At 38.0% G+C, this 25652-nt stretch overlaps 1 protein-coding gene across 1 annotated transcript in view; it reads right to left on the bottom strand.

Moving 5' to 3' along the window:
* AP4E1 (adaptor related protein complex 4 subunit epsilon 1) overlaps positions 1–25652 on the bottom strand; it is a 62185-nt gene that overhangs the window by 20784 nt on the left and 15749 nt on the right. Inside the window, exons 8-15 of the mRNA XM_037054626.1 lie at positions 23803–23876; positions 16480–16602; positions 16270–16379; positions 11388–11527; positions 9913–10025; positions 9683–9801; positions 4748–5050; positions 2588–2702 (exon numbers count right to left, since the gene is read on the bottom strand). Coding sequence (XP_036910521.1) covers positions 2588–2702; positions 4748–5050; positions 9683–9801; positions 9913–10025; positions 11388–11527; positions 16270–16379; positions 16480–16602; positions 23803–23876 — 1097 coding nt within the window. The remainder of the gene's footprint in view (positions 1–2587; positions 2703–4747; positions 5051–9682; positions 9802–9912; positions 10026–11387; positions 11528–16269; positions 16380–16479; positions 16603–23802; positions 23877–25652) is intronic.

Below are 25652 nucleotides of genomic sequence, written 5' to 3'. Positions count from 1 at the left end.
AATAAGGACCTGGTGATGATGAACTCCTTTAACTTGACCCTATCTGAGAAGCACTTTATCTACCCTTCCATTCTAAATGATAGCTTTGCTGGATAGAGTAATCTTGGAGGTAGGTCCTTGTCTTTCATGACTTTGAATGCTTCTTTCCAGCCCCTTCTTGCCTGCTTTTGAGAAATCAGCTGATAATCTAATGGGAACTCCTTGGTAGGTAACTGTCTCTTTTTCTCTTGCTGCTTTTCAGATTCTCTCCTTATCTTTCATCTTAGCTAGTGTAATTATGATGTGCATTGGTGTGTCCTTCCTTGGATCCAACTTGTTTGGGACTCTCTGAGCTTCCTGGACTTCCTGGAGGTCTATTTCCTTTGCCAGATTGGGGAAGTTTTCCTTCATTATTTTTTCAAATAAGTTTTCAATTTCTTGCTCTTCCTCTTCTTCTTCTGGTACCCCTATGATTTGAATGTTGGAATGTTTAAAGATGTCCTAGAAGTTCCTAAGCCTCTCCTCATGATTTTGAATTCTTTTTAAAAATGTATATATTTTATTGATTATGCCATTATGGTACAGTTTCTTTATGCTCAATTATTTGGCTCTACTTCTCTGGTTATGCCCAGCTGCTAATTTTTTTTTTGAGACTAACAATTTTAACTTAATCTGGTTTTCTAAAAGCCAGAATTCTGTACACAGGAGATCATACTGCTATTTCCCCTTGCTATTTCTGGTTTTATTTAACACTGGGGCTACAACATATTGAAATACAACATATTTGAATATTGTCTTAATAGAATAATCCACAATGATTCCTAAATGCTTTTCTTGGGTGAAAACTGGTAATAAGTTTGTTCCCTACCATCCCATCTGTTCTTTTTGACCAATTCTTAGTGTCTTACAATAGTTAATCTGAAGTTTATTATAAACTTGGCATTTCTCTACCCAAGAGAGCTAGGTATCATTCATAAAAGTGACGTTTAACTACTACTCTCTGCAAATGACATAAAAATATCAAATAAGATCAGTATCAGAAATGATTAATACTTGAAGGATTCTAGAATCAACAACTTTTTAGGTCAAAAATACCTATTTTTCCCCTACTCTGTATTTTCTGTCTTATAGCCAGTCCAACTTTAAGATATATAATTTTATAACTTATTCCTTAAGTATTTGTTAAGTACTTGTTATATCCTGTCTCAGAACTGATTTCTTTTTCCATGATGTAACAGAAAGTCTAAGCTCATGAAATTTTAACTTTTTACTTTAGAGAACTTTTGAAAAACAGATTTGGGAAGAGAGGGGAAGAGCCTAATTTGAGAGCTTAACCCCATTTATAATGATGGTTCTATGGGGGAAAAAAGTACTTGGCAAAGGAATACATTAGCTGGGGAATTCCAGGACTATCTATTGTATTTACTCAGCCACTTAACTTATTTTGAGAAAGGAGATGGGCAGTGCCGGGAAGCAGGCTCCTTGTCCTGCCTCCCCTTCCTTACCCAGCCCTCGAGGAGCAGTGGCAACAACTGATGGTCCCAGACATACTGAAAATAAGGACGACAGAAACTGGATCGTGTCTCCCACTCCGGAACTCCAGATGTCCACTCTGGATATCGTAAGGCCTCTCTATGCACTAGAGTCACAGGTTGGGCAACTGTAACTTCAAAACTTTATTTTCCCCCTCACATATTTTATCAATACAGAGTGGAGGAAAGAGGTTTATCATTGTTCATATGGAAAATAATACAATAATAAAGAGTAATACAAGAATAAACTGTGTTTTGCTATGCACAATTGTAAAACCTTTTGTCCCACCCCTGTGCATGAGGAGTTAATGGGAAGGAAACTGATTACCCTTTGAAAGAAAATTGAATTTTCTAGACCATTTGGTATCACTGTGATAAATAATACATCAGTAACTTTAAAAGAGCAAATACTCCTAAAAAAGATTAACATCAAACCTATTATTAGTGTTTATACTTTGTGGTCTCATTTTAGGATCAGCCATTTGGTTGTACTCATATGCCTAGCACAGAGCCTGGAAACTATTCAGTACTCAACAAAATCATTAACTGATGACTAGAAGCCAAAAAGACCTTTCAGCATTAAATTTTCCAGTATTAACACTCTGAACTCCTATACAGATAACATTGAATAGTCTCCTGTTATTCATAGGCATACTTCCCATCCACCATCCAAATATCGCAGTAATTTTCTCTTTTTTAAAATCATGACAGAAACCTTTCCCTGACATCCTACATTACTTAAATATAGTTTTATTCTTTCTTTTCTTAGCTGTCCCGAACTTCACCGGTCAGATATTTTGTTGAAGGAAGTGTTCTAACACACTTAACATACACAAGACTGCTTATAATAAAAATGAAAAATACTAGTCCACGGCAACCTGAGTTTTTTCTGAAACTTTGTCACAGATATGCACGCACTAATATCTATCAGCCCTCTGTCACGGTGCTTAGTCAGGGTAAACAAATCACAAACAGATTTGAGGAGGGAAAATAACAGTAAATATCTTCAATTACTTACTTACATGCATAAAACCAGATGCTCCTTTAATCTAGCTTATAAACTTATACAAAATTACCTTTCTCCTGAGAAAGCTTTTCCTCCTGCCGTTGGTGGTGAGGTTTGTAAGGTGCTGCCCCCTGACTGAGCTCTTCAGCCACAAAACCATCCAGAAAAGATAAGGAAGCATCTACCTGTATCAAATTGAAGCAAAAATTAGGAATTACAAAAATTTAACCTAAACAATAGACTCTACATTCATGTAACTACTTTCAGCCCATACATACCCTAAAAACAATTTTTAGGTGAAAAAAGAACTTCAATTCCAAAAGTGCTACCTAACTTTCTTTTTTTTTTTTAAGATTTTATTTATCTTTAGAGGGGAAGGGAAGGAGAGAAGTATCAATGTATGGTTGCCTCTTGTGAGTCCCCTGCTGGGAACTGGCCTGCAACCCAGGCATGTGCCGACTGGGAATTGAACCGCAATTGTGTGGTTTGCAGGTCCGCGCTCAATCCACTGAGCTACGCCAGCCAGGCTACCTAACTTTCTAGTTTTCTAAAACATCTATAATTAAATCACTCAGCAAAGTCATTTGCAGTTATTATTAATTTCACTGCACTGAGGAACCCATTTTTGAGCATCCAATATATTAGGGCATCAAATTAGGTCCTGTGATTGACATGAAGGAAGCCACAGTTCCTGCCTTCATGAGACTGTAACCTACAGAGAAGATACATACGCTATGAGCTATAATCTGTATTAGTTTCCTGCTGCTGGGGGATAAAAACAAGGTGCTGACAACACTAGTTCCTTCTGGAGGCTCGAGGGGAGAGTAAGTTCCTGTCTCTTCTAGCTTCTGAGCAATGCTTGGCTTATGGCCACATCACTCTGATCTCTGCTTCTACTGATACTTTGCCTTCTCCTCACTGAACTCTTGTCTCACTTTTCTAAGGACCCTTCTGATTATCTCATGCCCACTTAGATAATACAGGATATAACCTCCATCACAAAACCCTTAACTTAATCACACCTACAAAGTACCTTTTACCATGTAAGGTAACATACACACAGGTTCCAGGGATTGAGATGTGGACCTCTTGGGAAGCTACTATTTGGCATCCCACAGTGTCCTTAACTATTCAATTCTTTTCTACCTGAAAATGGTTTTTTAAAAATCTATGGAAAATTACTTAATTTCAGCAGGAATAAAAAAGTACAAGAGAATGATTTAAATGAAAAAAAAAGAAGAAATGAGGAATCAGTAAGGGGAAAAGGAGAAGAGAAAAAGTAAGGAGAGGAAGAAAAATGAGATATACACAGGAGGACACAGCAGTGATGACCTCAGAAACCAGAGACTTGCTTCTCCTGATTCAGCAAAATGGACACAAACAGCCCAGATAATTTAGAACAGCAGGTACCTCTCAAACATCTAAGTGGCATGTCACAATCTGAATTTGGAAAAGTTTAGTTTCCACAAGATTCTTGGCAAAAACGGGAAGTGTGGCTATTTCATAGTTTAATTTTATGTGTCATTTATTTATTCGTCATTTTCATGAACGTCTCTGAAATGTCTACCAAATGTTAAAGCAAGGCCTCTGTCTCTAAGGAGCTATGGAAAGAACTAATGAATCAAGATTTAAAATAACACAAGTCATGAAAATCTGATTCAGAATTAGTGGGAATACTGCCCACCCTCTCCTCTTTATCAACTACATGACATCTAAGACACAAAAATTTGGGGAAATCTGGTTTCCTTTGGGAAGTTTTCTGATTTATATCAATAATCAGAGGGAGAGACTGGTACAAACTCAGAGAGTGAGTAGTAACTGAGTGTTCTGGGTTAAGAGGGTGGGAGAAAGCAAGGTGGGTGGTCAGGTTCCAAAGTAGTGAAGAATTTAGACAGCAGAAGAGCAAAATAAAATGGAAAACTATATTTTACATTCTCAGAGTAATATAATAAAATGACAGAGAAGGTCAAAGGAGATAAAAACTCTGATTTATAATATATTAAAAGAGATTGTCAAAGACTATAAATCCCTTCATGGAAGTTCTCCAGAAAAGATACATTTCAATTCCTGACTATTTAGAATCACAACTAAACTGAAGCTCTCAAATTCTCCCTCACACTAATATGAGAAAAATGCCAATCTCCATCTTAAGTGCTACCGAAACAGTATTTTGATATATTCTGTTTAGGGATCATGCAGTTTTTAAAAAGATGGAACGCAGATGTCTTACCACCATGTCTTCACAACTTTTATTAACTGGAAGCAGACTCTTCATAAATTCCGCATTCTCATGCAAATGCTTTAATTCAAATGCATGCTGTCTAATGCAAGTATCCAAAGACACAGTAAATTCCTGGATTAATCTCTCAACAATGTTAGATGAGTGTGCTTGAGGCGTCAACTTGGTCACAGCAGCAAATAACCAGGCTTTTGTTTCTGAAGAAATGGAGTCACTCATAAGTAACTTGTACAGCTTGGTTATAACTTCCTCTGGTGTTTCCTTATCTGAGAGGTAAGAATACTCCCCTAATACCTATGAGTGAAACAAGGAGATGTTTATATACAAATATCAAGTTACACAGTAAACTATACTGGGAGATCTAAACAAAGTGGCTACTGCTGAAGTGAGTTTAATCTAGATTAAACATACATTCTGATGGTAAAGAAATTATTAAAGATACACTTGTACACTTTAGGTTCAAAACTATATGAAGAATTGGGACCAACACAAAAATGTTTTCCACATCTTTATCATTAACAATACATAAAACAGACTCTTCTACAGGTTAGCTTTCTTCTGAACTTCCAGTTTGGGCTGTTGGTTTTTACAAGCACTTTCATATTGTTATTATTTTCCAGTAAGCATTTAAATGAGTGGTTCTCATATGCTAATACACGTAAGAGTCATCTGGAGTGTTTCATTAAAATACAGGTATCTGGGCTTTAACCACAAATATTCTGATTTAGTATGTTCAGTGACAATCTACATTATACATTTTGAACAAGCATCACCTGATTCAGAGAAGGTGATCCATGAACTTCAAGAAACATTGATCTATCACTGACATGTCACATATACCCTTTTTCTCACACCTAACTTATCCAGGTGATATATAATCCTACTGCTCTAAAAATCATAATAAACTGAAATTAATGGTGAGCAAGACATTTCCTAAGTTGTATTTGTGAGGTATTTTCATATCTTTGCTGTAATACTGGCAGCACAAGAAGAAAAGAGAGAAGAGGTGACAGTCAAGGGACGGTGTACAGCTAGTCACAAGAAGAGGACAAATAAGAAAGAGGACTCATTAAGTTCAATCCCTCAAAATCATTTTTTGAGTGGTTTACTAAAAGTGGTTCTCTCTCTAGAAAAGCAGGTAACCTTAATTCAAATTAAAAAATCCGTGGATTTATGTGTGAGAAGGTGGTAGAAGCATTTTTCTCCTACTCTTCCCACTAAATACACCTAAAAACCCTTGATGTTATATATAAAACACACACAGAAAGACTCTGAAAGGTGAAAAAAATAAGGTATATCGCTAAGGACCTTGGGACCTAAGGAACGATACAGTGAGTTATCTGTTGCCTCATATACCCCAGACTCGGGTATTTCCAACAGCCTGGAAATACCAATAGGCTCAAACAAAAAAGTGCCAGGAAAAGCCTGTCCCTTTAGCTAAATAGCCAAGAAGACAGAAAACTTTCAGACAACAACCCTTCAACTCCAGTCAAGTACCACATAGAAAAAAACTGCAGCCCTACCCAAGCCCAAAGACAGAGTGGAGAGCCAAGCCTTCAACCCTGGCAGGCTGTCACACGAACCACAAGTCCCCCACAAGGATAGTGACCGAGAAGGCCAAGTGGGGGGTCAGGACTTTCACCCCGACCAAGCTGTAGAGGCCCACTCTGCAGTGTCCGTGAAGACCACATAGAAAGCCTGCACTTTACCTCCACCCGGCATGAAGAGGTGTTTCTTCCCCTCTCTGCTAGAGTGGTGTCAGGAGAAGCCTGTGGAGAGTCATGATTTTCGCCACTGCTCAGCAACAACAAGGCCACCCCTTCACAGTGTCAGTGAAGGTCACATGGTTAATCCCAACACCCCTGTCTCAATGCCATCTCCAAAAGAATTTAATCGACATTTACAGAACACACGACCCGACAACAGCAGAATACCCATTCTTTTCAAGAACCCACAGACCATATCATAGATCATAAAACAAACCTCGACTATTTTTTAAAGATTTTATTTATTTACTTTTTAGAGAGAGGGGAAGGAAGGAAGAGGGAGAGAGGGAGATACATCAATGTGCAAGAGGTACACCGATCGGTTGCCTCTCACATACCGCCAAGTGGGGACCTGGCCTGCAACCCAGGCATGTGCTCTGACTGGGAATCAAACAGGAACCCTTTCAGTTCACAAGTTGGCACTGAATACACTGATCCACACCAGCCAGAGCCAACCTTCAACAATTTAGAGGAAATGAAGTATTTTCTCTAACAATAGAATCAACCTAGAAATCAGTAACAGGAAAGATAACAGGATATTTTCCAAACACTTAAAAATGAAACAACTCTCTTCTACATACTCTTTCCAGAAAACACAGGAGGAAAGAACACCTTCAACTCATTTTATGAAGCCAGTGTTCCCTTGATATCAAAACCAAGCATGTGGAGTAGAAAAATATGAAAACGACAGACCTACATCCCTCCTAAACAGAGATGCAAAAATTCTTGACAAGGTTTCAAGAAATCTACAAAAAACACCCTAGATTAGTAAGTGACTTCAGCAAGACTGCAGGGCACAAGACCAAAAAAATACAAATCTGTTACATTTGTACATACTAGTAGCAACAAACATATTAAAAACAGTATTAAAAATATGCCCTGGCTAGCGGGGCTCAATGGATTGAGTGCCAGTCCGTGAACCAAAAGGTTGCCCATTCAATTCCAGCCAGGGCACATGCCTGGGCTGCAGGCCAGGTCCCCAGCAGGGGGTGCACAAAAGACATTGATGTTTCTCTCCCTCTCTCCCTCCCTTCCCCTCTCTCTAAAAATAAAAAAATAAAACCTTTAAAATATATATATATACACACACACACACATTACTGCTTTTAAGAAAATAAAATAGGCATAAAGCTAACAAAATATGTACAGGATTTGTACGCTATAGAAAGAAATAAAAACGCTCCAAATATATGGAATATGTCACATTCATGGAGGGAAAAAAAGGCCACCGAATACAATAACCCATTTAGGCAAGGATTATCAATGCTAAAACCACTGCTCAAACAGAGCTGAGGAAGAAACAGTCACACGGCTTCCCAGAATCACCTCACAGATAGGTTATAAATTACTAAGGCGAAAACGCACCTTTAAATGGACAGATCTGAAGGTCAACATCTTCACCAAAAAAAAAAAAAAGAAAGAAACTTCCAATCACCAATAACTGGAGGAACTGAAATTATATGCATCCTAATATGATGTACTAGGAAGTACATAATATTGCTGATGTACTAGTCTAGCTAACAATGTTTAACTGAGCCAGAAATAATCAGACATGTTGAGAAATGCTGGACATTCTATAAGTCAATTGTATTCATTCAAAAAAATCAATGTTATGGAAACAAACAAGAAAAAACTGAGGCTCATTATAAAATTTTTTAAAAAGACTATAAAGACATAACTAAATACAATCTGTAAACCCTGACTGATCTAGGATCAGAGGGGTAGAAAAGCAGCCGTAAGAAACATTTTTTGGACAACTAAATAAATCTGAATATGAACTGTATGCTATGTGATATTAATAAATTAATGTTATACTTTTTAACTACAATAGTAGTTTTATCATTACCTAGAACAATGTCATTCTTATGAGATTCATGCTGAATTTTGGGGGGGCAAAGTGTCATGATGTCTGCAACTCTATTCTGAATGATTCATCAAAACCAACTGTATACACCAGTAGACCTAGATACAGGTGTTGATACATTAAGGCAGAGGTGATTAAAAATGATACCTGGGAATCTAGAAGAAAAGTACAGGGGTACATGTTATACTAGTCCTTCAACTGTCCCATATATGAGAAAATTAAAATTCTTAAATAAAAGTCTGGGTAAAATTTAAGTTAACATGCTAAGTTGGGCTAAACTTAAAATATTAAAATGTGGCCCTGCCTGGTGTAGCTCAGTGGATTGAGCATGGGCCTGCGAACCAAAGAATCGAGGTTCCATTCCCAGTCAGGGCACATGCCAAGTTGCAGGCCAGTTCCCAGCAGGGGACACACAAGAGGCAACCATACACTGATATTTCCCTCCCTCTCTCCTTCCTTTCTCCTCTAAAGATAAATAAATAAATTTTTTTAAAAAAATTAAAAATATGCATATCCTATGACCCAATAGTTGCGCTTTTCTAAATCTCCCCCCCATAAAGACGTGCTCACCCGTATACACAAGAAAGAATACACAAAGGGGATGGGATGTATTTGATTACACGTGATCAAATTACCTGTACACAATATTTTGACTTTCATCTTACAAATGGATGATCTCTCTTGCTGGCTTTGATGGAGCAAACAGCCATGTTGGAAGGCTCACATAACAAGAAATTAAAGGCTGTTCAAGGAACCTACAATTGACAGTATGAACCTCAAACTTGCAGTTTTAGAGCTAAAGAAACTGATTTCTGGGCTTGGAAGCAGATCCTTCACCAGTCAAGCTTCAGATGAAACACCAGCCCCAGCCAAAAACCTGGCTGCAACCCTAAGAGGCCCTACCCAGAGAACCCAGCTAAGACATGCCTATACTCCTGACTCACAGAAACTGTGAGATAATACATTTATGTTGTTTTAAGCATTAAGTCTGTGGTAACATTTTGCAGCCACTGTTAACTAATATATCCTAAATACATGAGTATTCACACACTCAAATACAGATTCACAAAGGAAACACAACAAATACCCATATTTAAAAGACTAGACAACTGAGGTGCCAGGGAGAATGAACAGACAAGTAAACAGCCAAGTGATAGAAGGCCATCACTAGGGGACAAATTGACAGCTGAAGGAGTTAGCCAAGCAGAACTGAATGACCTCTGAAGGAAATATACTGTATTTAGCTTTATAAAAAAGAATGTTATAAACATTTATGAGTGAATGTACTTTGCTCACCCAACTCATAACTTGAAGAAATCTCTGTGGATAGAACACATTTTCCTCATCTAGTAAAGTGAGATAAGACTGAACTGCATGAAGTCTTAATTGCTGATCTTCTGCTTCATCATCAAAACCTACAAAGAAGTTGATATATCATTTTAATTTCCATTAAATTCTCTAAGGATTCTGTAATAAAACATCTAATTTTAAAATCTTTACCTTATAAAATGCCATAGTTTACTCACCTTCCGCTAGCAGTCTCAGGAAGTTATTGGGAATATCAGGATGCATTACATCTCCTCCCACTGAAAACACAGCATTCATTGTCTGAATGAACCACGCATTATCAGGAGCATATGTGTCCACAGTGTTAAGAACAAGTACACTTCCAAATGCCACTTACTAAAATTATCCTTTCTGCATCAACCTTTTAAAAATAAGCCCCAATTCATCCTAGTTTGGCATTTTTACCTTTAACTTCTGCTAATAAATTGTTCTGTACTCCAGTTTTATATAAAACAGGTGATCACCTGGCTGGTGTAGCTCAGTGGATTGAGCGCGGGCCTGCGAACCAGAGGATCGCGGTTCCATTCCCAGTCAGGGCACATGCCTGGGTTGTAGTCCAGTTCCCTGCAGGCCAACTCCCAGCAGGGGATGCACAAAAGGCAACCATACATTGATGCTTCTCTCCCCCTCTCCTTCCCCTCTAAAGATAAATAAATAAATAAAATCTTAAAAAAAAAAAAACAGGTGATCAGTAAATCTTATTTAATAAATTTAAAACAGTTCATGTTGCTTTACCTAGCACTCTGCCTTGTACAAACAGGCATCCAATAAATAAATATAAAATATTTCAAAGAAATTCTCCAGTGAACTACAGACAAATAATGATAAATGATATTCACTTCAGGGAGACTAAATGTTGTGCTGTGTCTACTGGGACAAGTAAGTTGTTTAACCTTCAACTAATTTGTTCCTCTTCAGTGCTAATACTCTGTCATTACGCTGGCCAGAGCTACAGCACTGGCTAGAACTAAAGCAATTTCCAACATAATTTAATTAACAATATTCACTCATTCTTAGCTTTAACAACAGATCTTAAAAGAATGGACTATCCTTGTGACCTATAGAAGTTCCTTTGAATTTTAAATAACTAATGTGAAGAAAAGTAACACATGAACAGAGTTCGCAACTACATACTTTCTTGTGACAATTCCTAATATAAACAATACAGGGTAAGCAAAACCAGGTACACAAAATGCAGAGATTATTCTTGTATTATTATTAATTGTACTATTTTCCATACAATGTAAACCTACTTTTGCCAACCCCTATAAAGAATAAATTTTAACATCCTGATTCTGCCCCTCCCCACCACCCCCCCCACACACAAAAAAAACAGCAGCAAAAACTTTTACTCAGAAAAGAATCTGAGTAAGAAATCAAAGACAAGGAGGGAACGACAGAGAAATCAGGCAGCGGTTCCTGTATTTTCTTGCTCACAATACTGACCAACTGAATGAAAAGAGCCAAGAAAAAAGCCATCCCCTAGGAAGTCTACACAAATTCCTGGTTTTGACAAGAGAGGCTTGTACATCAGGAATGGAAGTTATTGCTGGGCCTCTGAACTCAATTTGCACATGAACATATCTATACCGATCATTTAAAAATTACTATATAACTAAAGGTATTTTATGATTATGGTTCAAACAAAGGATATTTCTCAGCCAGCTCAGCTATTTTGCCAACCAAATTGATGATAATATACTCTTCTTTGCTCTGATGTAAATACTCAAGCATTTTCTGCACAATCACTGTGACATTCTGCGCATTAGTAATTCTGTAAAGAAGTTCCAGAGTCTGTTTAAGAAAGAAAAATATGCAATATTATCAAATTATGCATGATAACACCAATAAATACAGTAACATATATATTTATAATGCAGTTGACTCTCTCACTTTTACATAGATCACCTGAGCAGGCCAGTTAATAGGTGCTAAAGAAATGCACAGAACTTAATAAAGGTAACTTTGTTAGAAATAAATACTACAGAAACAACAGCAAACAGCTTGTCAGTGGGTTAGTGAGCTAAGGACAAAGGCCCTCTAATGAATGTACAAAAATTGATGGCTCAAATGCTTCAAAGCATAGCAAGAATCTCAGGTATATAAGGATTGTTTTATAGCTGCTTTTTCAGTGCTGAGGAATATACCTCTTGCTGCCTCAAGTAAAACGAAGGAACACCAGTACCAAAGTAAGCTCCCATTTGGCTGGCTTTCTAAGGCCCTACATTAAGGTTCTGAAAACATCATAGTTCTCCGAAATCAACATGAGACCAAGGGCAATACTGAGAAAAGATCCTATACTGGTGTTTTAAGATCAACAATATTAGCAGCAAGAGAATTTCCATATATCCTACTTGTCAAAACTTGTTCAAAATATTCTTCAGGTCCTTTCTAATTTTTCAATCCTCACAGCCAGAACTTCAAGTACAAAGTCATAACAGATTTTGAAAGATTTTTTTAAAAAGCTATTTCAGTTAATCCTCAACTCTATTTAAAGTCCATAAATACATTAAGTTCCCCGATCAACACCTTTCAATTTAAGAAGCTGCTTCAGACATGCTCCCTGTAGACTCTAAATTATATGTTACATATTTTTAGATAATCTACACCAAATTTATTTCCTACTCTAACACCATGAAATTTAGCATTTCTAGGACTGAATGAGGTATGGTAGTAGGAAATGCATGAATAGAGGTCTTTACTATTAGCTCCTTCTTGCCTTCCTTCTCCCTATATGAAAGGTAATTCAACCAGATTAAAGGAAATCCAAGCCCCAAGCAACAAGTCAGTCCATTCCCAAGGACCAAAGTTCTTGCCATACCAATAGAAGTTAGAAGTAACAACGGCACTGAGGAGCCTACTGCAGTGACTTCTTGAGGCACCACTGATACTCAGTATCTTCCACAAAGAATTCAAACTACTTTTCTCATTGCAGGTACAGGCCAAACATATCAGAGCAGATGATTTTAATAGTCACCTATTTTCCCTTTGGCTCTGATTTTTAGATGAGAGCCCAATAATTCAATATAACAATAACATAACTGCACCTAAGTCAACCACGTCCAATTTAGTAGTCGCCCATACAAAGAAAATGAATGCTCTACATCTGTTCAAAGTTGAAGAACTGTATAATCATGTTACTGTTCCTTGGTACCTTCTCATTTTTCTACAATGCCTACACACAGAAGTTAGTACATCTATAAAGTTCCCAGATTCATTCAAGGAAGATGATTTCTGAAGACTGAAAACATTAATGCAAAAAATGTGTGTGCATGCACGCACACACATGCAGATGGCAATTTACCAAAAACAGTTTTGTTTCAAAAATAATAACTTTTAAAACTCAAAATTCATAATCTTATCTCTTAAAATTATAATCATTTAATGCAATACAGTATTCTCTCAGAAAATAGTTTTAACTCATTAATTTAAACATTTAATGTCTTTTTAATTTTATTATTTTTAAAATATATTTTATTGATTATAGCATTACAGTCGTTCTATTCCCCCCCTTCATTCCCCTCCACCCGCACACTCCCTCCCCCACCATTCTCCCCCCCTTAGTTTATAACCACGTGTCTCAAGTTCTTTAGATTCTATACTTCCCCCACTATTCTCGCCCTCCCCCTACCTATTTTCTACCTACCGTCTATGCTATTTTCTGTACCTTCTCCCCCCTTCTCCTCCTCCCACTCCCCTGTTGCTAACCCTCCATGTGTTCTTCATTTCTATGGTTCCACTCCTGATCTAGCTGTCCTCTTGGTTTGCTTTTGTTTTAGGTGTGGTTGTTAATAACTGTGTGTTTGCTGTCCTTTCACTGTTCATATTTTTCATCTTCTTTTTCTTATATAAGTCCCTTTAGCATTTCATATAATAAGGGCTTGGTGATGATGAACTCCTTGAACTTGACCTTATCTGAGAAGCACTTTATCTGTCCTTCCATTCTAAATGAAAGTTTTGCTGGATAAAGCAATCTTGGCTGTAGGTCTTTGGATTTCATGACTTGGAATACTTCTTTCCAGCCCCTTCTTGCCTGTAAGGTCTCTTTTGAGAAATCTGCTGACAGTCTGATGGGTATTCCTTTATACGTGACTGTCCCCTTATCTCTTGCTGCTTCTAGGATTCTCTCCTTCATTTTCATCTTGGCTAATGTAATTATGATGTGCCTTGGTGTGTTCCTTCTTGGGTCCAACTTCTTTGGGACTCTCTGAGCTTCCTAGATTTCCTGGAAGTCTATTTCCTTTGCCAGACTGGGGAAGTTCTCCTTTATTATTTGTTCAAATAAGTTTTCCACTTGTGGCTGTTTCTTTCCCCCTTCTGGTACCCCTATAATCCGGATGTTGGAACATTTAAAGATGTCCTGGAGATTCCTAAGCCTCTCCTCATTTTTTGAATTCTCATTTCTTCATTCCTTTCCAGTTGGATTTTTTGTTCTGCCTTCTGGTCCATTTCATTGATTTGAGTCCCAGTTTCCTTTCCATTGCTATTGGTTTCCTGGACATCTCCCTTCATTTCAATTAGTTTAGCCTTCATATGTTCCTCTAATTTGTGACTATAATCAACCAGTTCTGTGAGCATCCTGATAAACAGTGTCTTGAACTGTGCTTCTGAGAGGCTGGCAATTTCTCGGTCGCTTAGAGTTCTTCTTGCGCCATCTTTTGGGCTGTTCATGTCTGTTATGTAGGAGGATCGGAGCCCTAGGTGTTCACCAGAGCAGGGCAACTCAGGCGCTGGGCTGGGACGCTGTATATGGGGGCGGGGTCAATGAGGAGCAATGGCGTCCCGTCCGCTGCCTCCCGCAGCGGCCCCCACAGGTGCCGCAGCTGCCACCATCACCAGGGCCAGCGCGTTTCATCCCACTGCACACGAGTGTGCCACCACCGTCAGCCCTCGCCCCCTGGGGCCTGCGTGGTCCATCTCACTGTGTGCGAATGTGCGACCGAGGTCAGTCTGCCCCACGCCCTGACTGGGTCTGGGCCACTTGCGTGCCTAGGTCGGGTGATCTGTCCTGCTCGCTGCTGGCTCCGCCCCTCTTACCGTCCAGGTTGAACGGTTAGTTGTTGTCGGACTTCCGTACAATTCAATTTTCTGTTCTTTGGCTGTGTCTTTGTTCTCCAAACCTTTGTTGTATTCAAACTTGGTTGTGGGAGAAGGCACAGTGTTTCCACCTATGCCTCCATCTTGGCGGAAGTCCTAATTTTATTACTTTTAAAATTAAATAAAACTATCACTCTTCTTAAGTAGGTCCTACAGAGCATTTTAAATTAAGGTATAGAGTGATTTCTCTATATGAGAATTAACAGATATGCTTATATAGAAAGCCAAGCAATTTTACAAAAGAAAAAAGCTGAAAAATTTTTAAATAAATTATACATCTTTCCTTTCAAAAAGTTAAAATCATTTTAGGAATGTTTTTATTAATTCTTCCAACATTCCTACATATGTAATAGGGAATGCATTAGCCCATTTCACAGATGTTGCAGAGCATAATGAAAAATTATTAATCATTATATAATACACTTTAAAATAGTTAGCCATGGCTAGTGTAGCTCAGTGGATTGAGCGCGGGCCTGCGAACCAGAGGATCGCGGTTCGATTCCTAGTCAGGGCACATGCCTGGGTTGCAGGCCAGTTCCCTGCAGGCCAACTCCCAGCAGGGGACGCACAAAAAGCAACCATACATTGATGCTTCTCTCCCTCTCTCCTTCCCCTCTAAAGATAAATAAATAAATAAAATCTTTAAAAAATAAAAAAATAAAATAAAATAGTACTAAATGCCCTGGCTGGTGTAGCTCAGTGGATTGAGTGCCGGCCTGTGAACCAGAGGATTGCGGTTCAATTCCCAGTCAGGGCACATGCCTGGGTTGCAGGCCAGTTCCCAGCAGGGGATGTACAAGAGGCAACCATACATTGATATTTCTCTCCCTCTCTCCTTCCCTTCCCCTCTAAAGATAAATAAATAAAATATTTAAAAAATAGTACTAAAAGAAAGAACTGGGAATACAATCCAGGTCTCCTACTGACACAATTCTCCTACTGGATCAAAAAGATAGTGATAAATCCATATAGGTAATTGGACCTAACTCCTCCAACTCATAATTTAAAATCATTCCTGTGGATAATGACACAAGAATTTTTAAGAAATGTTCCTTAAACTGTAGCAGAAAGAATAAAGTGATCTCAAAAGTTAAAATATAGCCCTGGCTGGTATGGTTCAGTGGCCTGAGTGCCAGCCTACAAACCAAAGGGTTGCCAGTTCTATTCCGTCAGGGCACATGCCTGGGTTGTGGGCCAGGTCAGGTCCCCAGTTTGGGGCACATGAGAGGCAACCACACATTGATGTTTCTCTCCCTCTCTTTCTCCCTCCCTTCCCCTCTGTCTAAAATAAATAAGTATTTTTTTAAAAAAGAGTTAAAATACACATGTGCACACACACACGCTCATACACATTGCTCACCACTATAATCTCTATTAATAGAAACAAAAAGTTTAAAAAGTACAACATTTCACATACACAATTCAAAATGTCAGTTTACCTCTCTTTTAATAATGGGATCAGAATGGTCTAAACATTCAATTATTGTCATCTGGTGCTGAAGAGCCAGAGTGGGATCCTGCTGGATAACATAGGTAAGAGCCTTCAGTCCTGAAAACAAAGATCACGTTATACTAAGTGACTTGAAATAAGGAGTAAACAAATTTCAAAAGCTCTTTGTAATTTCTGGCAAAAGAACCAATCATCTTACCTAAGTATTTGAGATTTATTTTAGGTGACAGGACAAATTTTCCAATGCACTTGGCAGCCTTCTCAAGTAATTCTGATTTGGGATAAATAGAATAGACTGTATGCACACATTCAAACAGAATAGCTAGAGAAAGAAAACATAAAAATATCAGAGATCATATTAAGGCCCACTAAAAGAACATATCTGTGTAGAACTCATAACAAAACAAATTGGAAGGCCGGTTTTTGTCAAAATCTTTTTACGGAAATTTTTCAAAGATACAATTTTCAAACTTGACTACTTTCAGGCTTATACAGTTATTAGGATTATGTTACCACAGTATAATTTAAAGGCAATTATGTATAGTAACAGATAAAAATGATACATTCATTCATGCCAAAGTATTTACTGAACACCTCCTATGTGCCAGGCATTGTCCCAGTAGTATGGATACAGCAATGAACAAAACACATGAAACCCTGCTCTCAAGAAGCTCACATTCCAATGGACACATATGAAATATATTCATTGTTCCTATATAAATAGGTATTTCCAATACTTCTTGAATGCTTTAAAATAATTTATTTTTAGGCTATTTCTACCACTTGTATACAAAAACTGTATGTGTGATTTAAATATAATCATTTCAAAATGCATTAGCATTTATTTCAAAGTGGAGCTACTGCTTAAAAACCTTCAAGTTACTTCTTTAAAATTAATCTCAAAGAATATACAACAATCTACTGAACATCTTGATAGTGTTCAATATGATTTTCTCACATAGTCAAAGACCTGGTAACTATCACAGATGATCAAAGTGGACACCAAAACTGTTTTCCAAACTCTCTGCAGGAGCATGCGTGAGCCGGGAGCTGGAGCCCTGCCACGGCAAAGGAGAGTCACTGAGGCACCGTTAAGCCCACATGTCCTATGCAATCCTAGTATGAGGAAGGAGACAGAATCAGCAGACTTAAAAACAGTTCTAATACGAGTTGAAGCATATCAAGTATCCTTGACAGAAATATTCTTTCTCTACTTTCAAAAGCTTAAAACATAACAATTGGGCACTTTGTATACAGGATAGATCCTGAATATTCAACTAGCTATGGTTTACAATAAACAGCCCATCAATTGAGGCACACATAAACACTGTGTAAAAACTTTACATACACCCTTTCTATAAAAGGAAAGGGAAAAGAAATCAGAAATATAAACTACTCATTAAGAAGGAAACTGGAGTCTATGGCCATACCACCCTGAACGCGCCCGATCTCGTCTGATCTCGAAAGCTAAGCAGGGTCGGGCCTGGTTAGTACTTGGATAGGAGAAGGAAACTGGATGGCCAGTCCTGATGTCTGAGTGACTCCCAGAGCCCAGCAAAGGACCAAGCTTCAACAGCCCTGAAGACAAGGGGTAACACCCTCAAAATGGACTCATTCCACTCCACCTTCATTGGCTGAGCAGCTGCCAAGAACAAAGGCCGCATCTCCAGATACCTGAGAAACAAATGCAGTATTGCCTCATAAACTGATTGCTTCTCTGAGGTGCCCACAAGTGTATCTGGGGAGAAGCTTCAAGAGCGAGTGGCAGAGCAGCTATCCTTCTATGAGACTGGAGATTCCGTGACAGAATCTGGAGGTCATGAAGGAAGCAAGGGTTCAGACAGAGGAAGCGGCTGAATTACTAGGAAGCTGGAGAAAGAGAAGAAACACTTGAAGGAAAAGAAATGGCTGGCTGCAACTGCCCTCGCATCTTCAGAAAACAGGAGCAGTATATACCACAGGAGTGTGAGGAGACAAGTGAAAACCCCAAAATAAGAAAAAGCAAAAGCTCCAGAAGGCACCTCAGGAGAACAGAATGGAAGACTCAGCTATCCCTCTATCCAAACCCCAAGAAAAAAATCTTTTTCCAAGGAGGAGCTGGCTAGCAGTGATCTTGAGGAGACAACTGGCAGTGGAAATCTTTCCCCAAAGAGGAACCAGTTAGTGACCCTAAAGAAGCAGGAAGCAAGAGTGTCCCCAAGGAAAAGAGGAAGTTCTCTTCAAGGAGGAGCCACTCGGCAGCAGACAAGACGCTACTAGAAGCAAAAACAGCAGCTCCAAGACAAAGAAAAAGTTCCAAAAACTCTCCCAGGAAGATCAGAATGAACAGTAGTACCCTGGTGGGGTATAACCACCCATAGTGACCCAACACCTACATCCCAACAAAAACAAAATCACAAGAAACAAAAAGAAGGGAACCGGGTCCTGGTTCAGTAGCACAGTTGGTTAGAGCACTGTCCAGACACACCAAGGGTGTGGGTTTGACTCCCGGTCAGGGAGGTCAGAGAATCAACTAATGAATGCACAGATGAGTGGAACACACTGATGTTTCTCTGTTTCTCTCTCCCCTCCCCCTCAAATTACTAAATAATTTTTTTAAAAAGAAGGGAACTGACTTTAATTAAAGGAAAACATACAAAGTTAAATGAACCCAAAAAGACACTCTGTATATTCAGATGTTGTGCTACAGAATGTCTTTACTCTGTTCTATAAAAAAAGTTGACTTTGCAACTTTATGAACTAAACAAAGAGAGTCTTAACTAATCAATAATCAACTAAGGCAGGAGTGGGCAAACTACCACTAAATCCAGCCCTCAGTCTATTTTTGCAAACCTATAAATGAGAATGGGTTTTACATTTTTAAATTGATATAACTGGCATACATTATATTACTTTCAGGTGTATAATTACATTTTTTACAGGTTGTAAAGACAAAACAAAAACACAAAGGAAAATCTGTGACAGAAACTTATGTGACTTACAAAGCCTAAAATATTTACTATCTGAACCCCTTTTCAGAAAGTTTGCCAAAGCCTAAGCTAATGTGACAATCCTAAAATTTAAAATTATGATGCTCCATTTTCTATCATAACTGAAATATTTGCCTTAATGTTTTCCTGTCATTCAGAACTCTCTTGCTATCAAATTGTTTTACTATAAAAAAAACTTCCCATTACTCTTCTAAAAATCTAAACTTTTATATACATACATTATCATAAGATTTGTGGAAAGCTATTCTAGGTAGAAATTAAATAGTTTAAAAACTGTATTTGCTGGTCAACTTAGGCGTAAATTAGCTGAAAATGAATTTAGTAGGTTTTAAAATTATTTTCCCATCTAGAACTAAGTCCCTTTATTCTCCAACTCTGTGAAAGTCTGCAAGTTCATGAATAAAAAAGCAGCGTTCTGCTGTCTTCCCTCTACAGTGGCTAAACAAAAAGTACTTCTGAGAATTTCTAAACATAAAAACATAACACGGAACTTTATTTACACTTCTGGAAAAACGCAGGTCCTCACTGAAATATCAAGGAAAAATTCCCAAATTAAAAATTTAGTAACGTTCTACCATCTGTGACACCATGGATTGACCATCAATACTTTGGGTTGGAATACGCACAAAGAAGTCCTACCGCTACTTATCCTTCAGATTAGAGTTCAATTTCAAGTTTCGTATCTACCTACGGCAGCACTCTGGCAGATATGGAGGCACCACCTAACAGGGGTGCAAGTGCAGGGTCTCTGCTCGCTCTGCCTGCTTTGACACTTTGAGGAGGGAATCCTGGCTTCTTGCGGGTGGAAGATGCTAGGATCTGCTGACACTGTCCTGCCTGGGAGAGGGAGGAATGCCTCATTACTGCTCCCCATGTTGCCTCCGCTGACACTCAGGGGTGGCCTTACCATCTCTGAGCAGTGATGAAAGCCCTGACTCTCCACTAGCTCCCTCTAACTTCTCAGCAAAGAGGGGGAAGGGTACCTTGTCACTACCTGCTCCCGGACAATGTGAAATACATGCTTCCCACATCATCTCTACTGACAGTGCAAGAGGGTACCCCTGTTAACACATGGCAAGGATGAAATTCCTGCTCCCCTCTTGGGCTTCTCTGCCACCAGCCCACTAGGAGGGTGGGGGCTCCTTCTTATACCTGGTGAGGTGGAAATCTAGGTTCTCCACTAAGCCTTTGCTATAGTGGGTAGGTCCATAGTTTTTTCTGTATGGTGTTTGGCTGGAATACAGGGGCTGTTCTAAACATTTTCTATCTTGCTAGTTCGCTCTTGCTCTTTTCTTCTAGGGTTGTTTTGTCTGTACCTGTTGGCATTTCCAGGTTGCTGACACTCCAGTACCCAGTTTGGGGAATGTGAGGCAAGAAAAAAGCCCAAGGTACTCACCGTGGTGTTGTGCCTTGCATCCCAAGGTCCCCAACCAGCCTACTTTTATTTCTCCACCCTTCAGACTCTTGTGTTTATTTCACATTTAATGTCCAGGGTTTTTAGGAATACTTAGCATGAAAAAGAGGGAAAGGTACCTCTATCTACTTCTGATGGTTCCGTGTCCCTTGTACTCCATTTTATATAATTCTCCCAATTTACTACTTTACTAAAAATGTCATTCGCATCTTCTCAGTACCCTGCCAAAAAAATCTCCCGCACTTCCAGATTCATACAGTATGAAGTCCAAACTCATTTGGTTGCCATGCAACGACCTCCATCCACATCACGGCCTTCCCACTGCTCTCACCATGAATGGTCCACTCAGGCTAGTGAGTAAATGTTCTCTGAAAGTGTTCTAAATACCTCCGCTTCCATACCTTTTCTCATGCTGTCTCTTCTAGAACTCCCCTCAACCTCCCTCTGGCCACCCAAATTCTACACACTCTACAGAGTCTATTACATCAATAAATCACAATGATCACTACCACCCCAGAACTGTTGCCATACTTACTTCCTGTACCACCCCTTCAAGTTCTGCTTTATACTGGTATTATGCTTTCGTAATTAAGTTATCTCTTCCACTACATTATAAATTCCTTAAAGCCAAAAACTACATTTTAGATTTCTTCATATTCTCCACATCACTTTATACAATGCCTGGCACATAGCAAATACTCAATAAATCTCTTTGATGTGATTTATTTCTTGATTTGACAAGAAAGTTATAATAATGGAACTTTCATAAAAATACAGTTTAGGAAGAATTAAGACTAAAACTCAATCACACAGATAACTAATAGAAGTAAAATGACTTACTTTCTCTTCCTTCCATTCAATTAAGACATATTACTCATTGATTAACCCAGTGCCAGATACTGGGATATGCTGGTGAATAAGACAGACACAGTCCCTTCCCTTATCAAGTTTATAATTAAAAATTCACATTCTTAAGTTACAAAATATTTATTTAGGGATTACTAGAGAATACTCTACTACTGATAAAATCAATGTTAACCAAAAATTATATCAATACAAATAATGGATAAAACAATAATGATGGAAAGATGAATAAAGGAAACAAAACAACAGAAGCTGTTGGGTTTCTGTGGCAGTTCATGAAGCACTGGACTGACGGCCTACAAAGGAACAAACTGTTGGAGCCGATGGCACTCAGCCTGGTGCCGGCAATCCGACGAAGAGAAGGTGTCCTGGGGGAAACTATCTCATCGGGTATACAGTATTCTCCCAATCAAAAGGCACCAATAACAGTGGCCATCTTCAGAAAGGGGAACTGGGTGGTGGGTGGTAAGGATCAAAGGGACACTTACTGTTCACTGTATACCCTTTTGTACCTTTTGAATTTTGAACCATGTGCATATATTACCTATTCAAAAAAATAAAAATATTAAAGCTGAAATGCAGTTACCAAAAAAAAAAAAAAACTTTCTGCAAGAAAAACAACATTCTTAGCTAATTTCAAACAAAAGTCCTCAAGAGGCTTTCAAACTTTTATCCTAGACACTGATTACATCTCAAACACAACTTTTTCACTTACTTTAGCTACCTACCAAAACTCTGACACTTCTCTGGACCTTCTGACAACTCCTAGCCAAACAGCCTGCCTCAGAAAGGGTCATCCTCACCTCTGGCCCCTTACTCTTCTCATTATATAGCAAGGATCCTACGTACTATCAACTGTTCTTGTACTATACACTCATAAGGGCAAGGGCTGTGTCTACCTATTTCTCCTTTAATCCCCCACACTCAGCAAGGAAAAATATAAGTCAATCAACTCTTTCCTCTAGGTATACCTAGTTTACAAATCAAGGTTTTGTTTTGTAGGAATTCAATAAATACTGGCTAGACAAATGAATAAACCACTCTTACTGCCTTTAATCACCATTCACACATGCAAAATATAAATCTATCCTTTTAAATTTACTAACCCAATTCACTACTTTGTACTATTTTTCCCGTACTAGTCTTACGCATGCAATCCTTCCTCCTCCTTCCTACTGCATCTCTCTCAAGCACTTGTACTACAATAAACTAGTTCAATTTCTGCCTGCTACCCTACATTTCTTTGGTTTACCAGTATCTAAAAGAACCAGTAATGCTCTTCACAGCACTTCATCAGATTAAGAAATGACTTGTTTGAGTAGTCTCTCTCAGTGCCTCTCCTACTACTCTTCTCCACCACGTGCAAAATTCAAACTGTCTTACTTCTACCTTGTAAACATCTCCACATATCCCACTTTCTTCACAGAGCTTTCTCAAACTGATCGGTAAAGAACTAATCATTCCTCCCTCTGGCTATTAGATTGGAAGTATTTTTGGTTACTTTTCTGAGTTCTCCACTCTCCTCCCCCAATTTATTCTTGTCTTCTATGACTAAATTATTTTTTTAAATTACATAAAATTATATATAAAGACCTGTCTCTTCAAAAAAATAGCATGCTATTATTCCACATATACATCTTATATACCCTTATGCATATCATACTCAACTTTCAATTGTTCTTAAATATCACTTTTTCATAAACACCTTCCTTGTTCTCCCCCTCACCTAAGACCAGCTGCTATAGTCTCCCACAGCACCCTGTAATTCTCCATTATAACATTTACAGCACCTGGCCCTTTGCATTTATCTAGTCTTTGAGTTCAAAGATAACACTGTTTTATTCACAGCTGTATTCCAAGTATCTTGCACAGGACGCGACAAATAACGGAAAGCTAAGAAATATTTGACAACTAGTTGACTAATTGATGTATTTAAGAACTATCTTATTAAGTATGGAACAGGTCTACTAAGTTGACAAATATTTTCAATAAAGAGATAATTTCTCTTAAAAATAAAGTATTAAAAGAGAGACAAATATAATAATGAAATTAGGTCAACACTTAAAAGAATGCCATAATTTCAAATTATTTCTGTTAGTTATTCAATGCTTCCACTAAAAAATAATAACCCAAAGAATCACCTTAAAAACTGACATACAAAAGTCTATTGGAATGTGTAGTATTCTAACACAGATTCAGCTATACTACTAAAAAACACTGTTAGTCATTAGAGTAGTATTTGCACGTTACCTACCATACGTGACATTGTGATTTAACTCGGCTCTTCGTAAGGATTCATCAAGAACATCATACATTAATTCACTTGTCCTGTTTAAAAGACATTTTATTGGCAGTAGAATTATAGTATTACAACCCAATAAAACACAGTTTTTCAAACTTCTCTCTCTTTAAAACTGAGGATCTACAGAAAAGAAGTGAAAAAATTTCATTTTATGAAGCTATGGGAATTTCACTTCTTAAAGATTCCATTCGCTCTTTTTCATAAGTTTAACTTCCTGCTTTATCAAAGTTGACTAGTCAATGAAGATAAACATAAGTCAATCAACTCTCTCCTCAACCTGCATCTAATTTACAAATCAGCTTTTTATTCAACTGAACATACTATTTTTTATAATTTTCTTTGTAATAAAATATTTCTACCTGTTTCAAATTACTATTGTAATACCTCATATATCCAGACAGCAAATTATCTGTATTTAAACCACATAATTTTTTAAAGTTTTAAAGTAGTCAAATACTACTCTTTCTATGAATAGCACTGAGTTCTTTAGAAAGAAAACTTTATCTTTCATTTATGTTAAATATTTGAAATATAAAAAAAATACCACTCCTATGTCTTCATGATCACTGATTACTGTCTCAACAGCTGACTGAGGTGGATACTATTAGAAAATGCAATGCTTTACAGAATCGTAGCATTCACCCTCCCGCCTAGAAAAGTCCCCTCCAAGATGCCAACATGAAAACTACGGCTTCTCAGCTGGTATTTTTGCATGTTTTACAAATTCAAAAAACCCTAATAAAAATAAAAACTGCCTCAACATAGAATACACACAGTAGTCTTGCGGAGAAAGTAAACTGTAAAGCAAACGAGCAAAAAGATAAAATTAATAATGAAATACTACACACAGCAGTGAAAACGGAGAAACTTTTACAGTTTTGCAACAACATGGATAGAAGTGGAGAATATTATGCTAAGTGAATTAAGCCAGTCAGTGAAAGGCAAATACCACACCGTCTCACTTTTATATGGAATCTAATGAACACAATAAACTAAGGCACCAAATAGTCACAGAAGCTTACAGACATGAAACAGACTGAAAGCTGCTCAAATTGAAGGTAAGTGCTCTCTTAGTCACCTTTGCATGTATTCTCCAAATTCATCCATGAAAGAAGGAAGGAAGATAATAAGTTAGTGCACTTAGTAAATTCACTAAAAGCCTCAAAGTTACTTCACTTCCTCTCTCTCTAAAAATCAATAAACATATCCTCAGGAGAATTTTTTAAAAAGTTACTTCACTTTCTGACAACATATGATGGCATTATATCTTTTGACACCAGTAAAGGTATGGATGCATTTCTACAAAATTTGTGTTTTTAAAAGAGAATTCAGTGAACTCCAACTAGAGCTCCACAATGAGATAGGATGGGTTACATAAAATAAAATACAATTAGGACAACCATTTCTAATGTGTGTGGGTCTTCGTGATGACATCCAGGTTTTCACTGTAGATTTCAATCAGGAGTTGAAATTCATAAACCTCAGAAATGTAACCTCTGTTTCCATTTTTACAGAAAAATGTAAACAGCCACACCAAGAGTGCTATAGCCCAGTCAGCATTTATCAGGAGCTCATGGGCAAACGGATGTTGGCATGACTCTGACAAGGCATTACTAGGAGCAACAGCCTAGAGGCCTGCTGCTTCATAAAACTAGGCTAAGAACTAGAATATAGGTGAATGCTACTGCACCAAAGAGAACCATATCACATAAAGTCAGAGCAACGGTGAGCAAATATTTTGTTAAGACAAATAGTTCAGAGACTCAAGCCATGATCCTTGCTCTCAAGGGAACTAGCTGGAT

Source organism: Sturnira hondurensis, unplaced genomic scaffold (assembly GCF_014824575.4).
Source record: "Sturnira hondurensis isolate 20B ecotype Veracruz unplaced genomic scaffold, ASM1482457v3 Scaffold0008196, whole genome shotgun sequence".
NCBI classification, from domain to species: Eukaryota; Metazoa; Chordata; class Mammalia; order Chiroptera; family Phyllostomidae; genus Sturnira; species Sturnira hondurensis.
The sequence above is the reverse complement of the archived record's forward strand: the minus strand, read 5'-3'. Positions and strand labels throughout refer to the sequence as shown.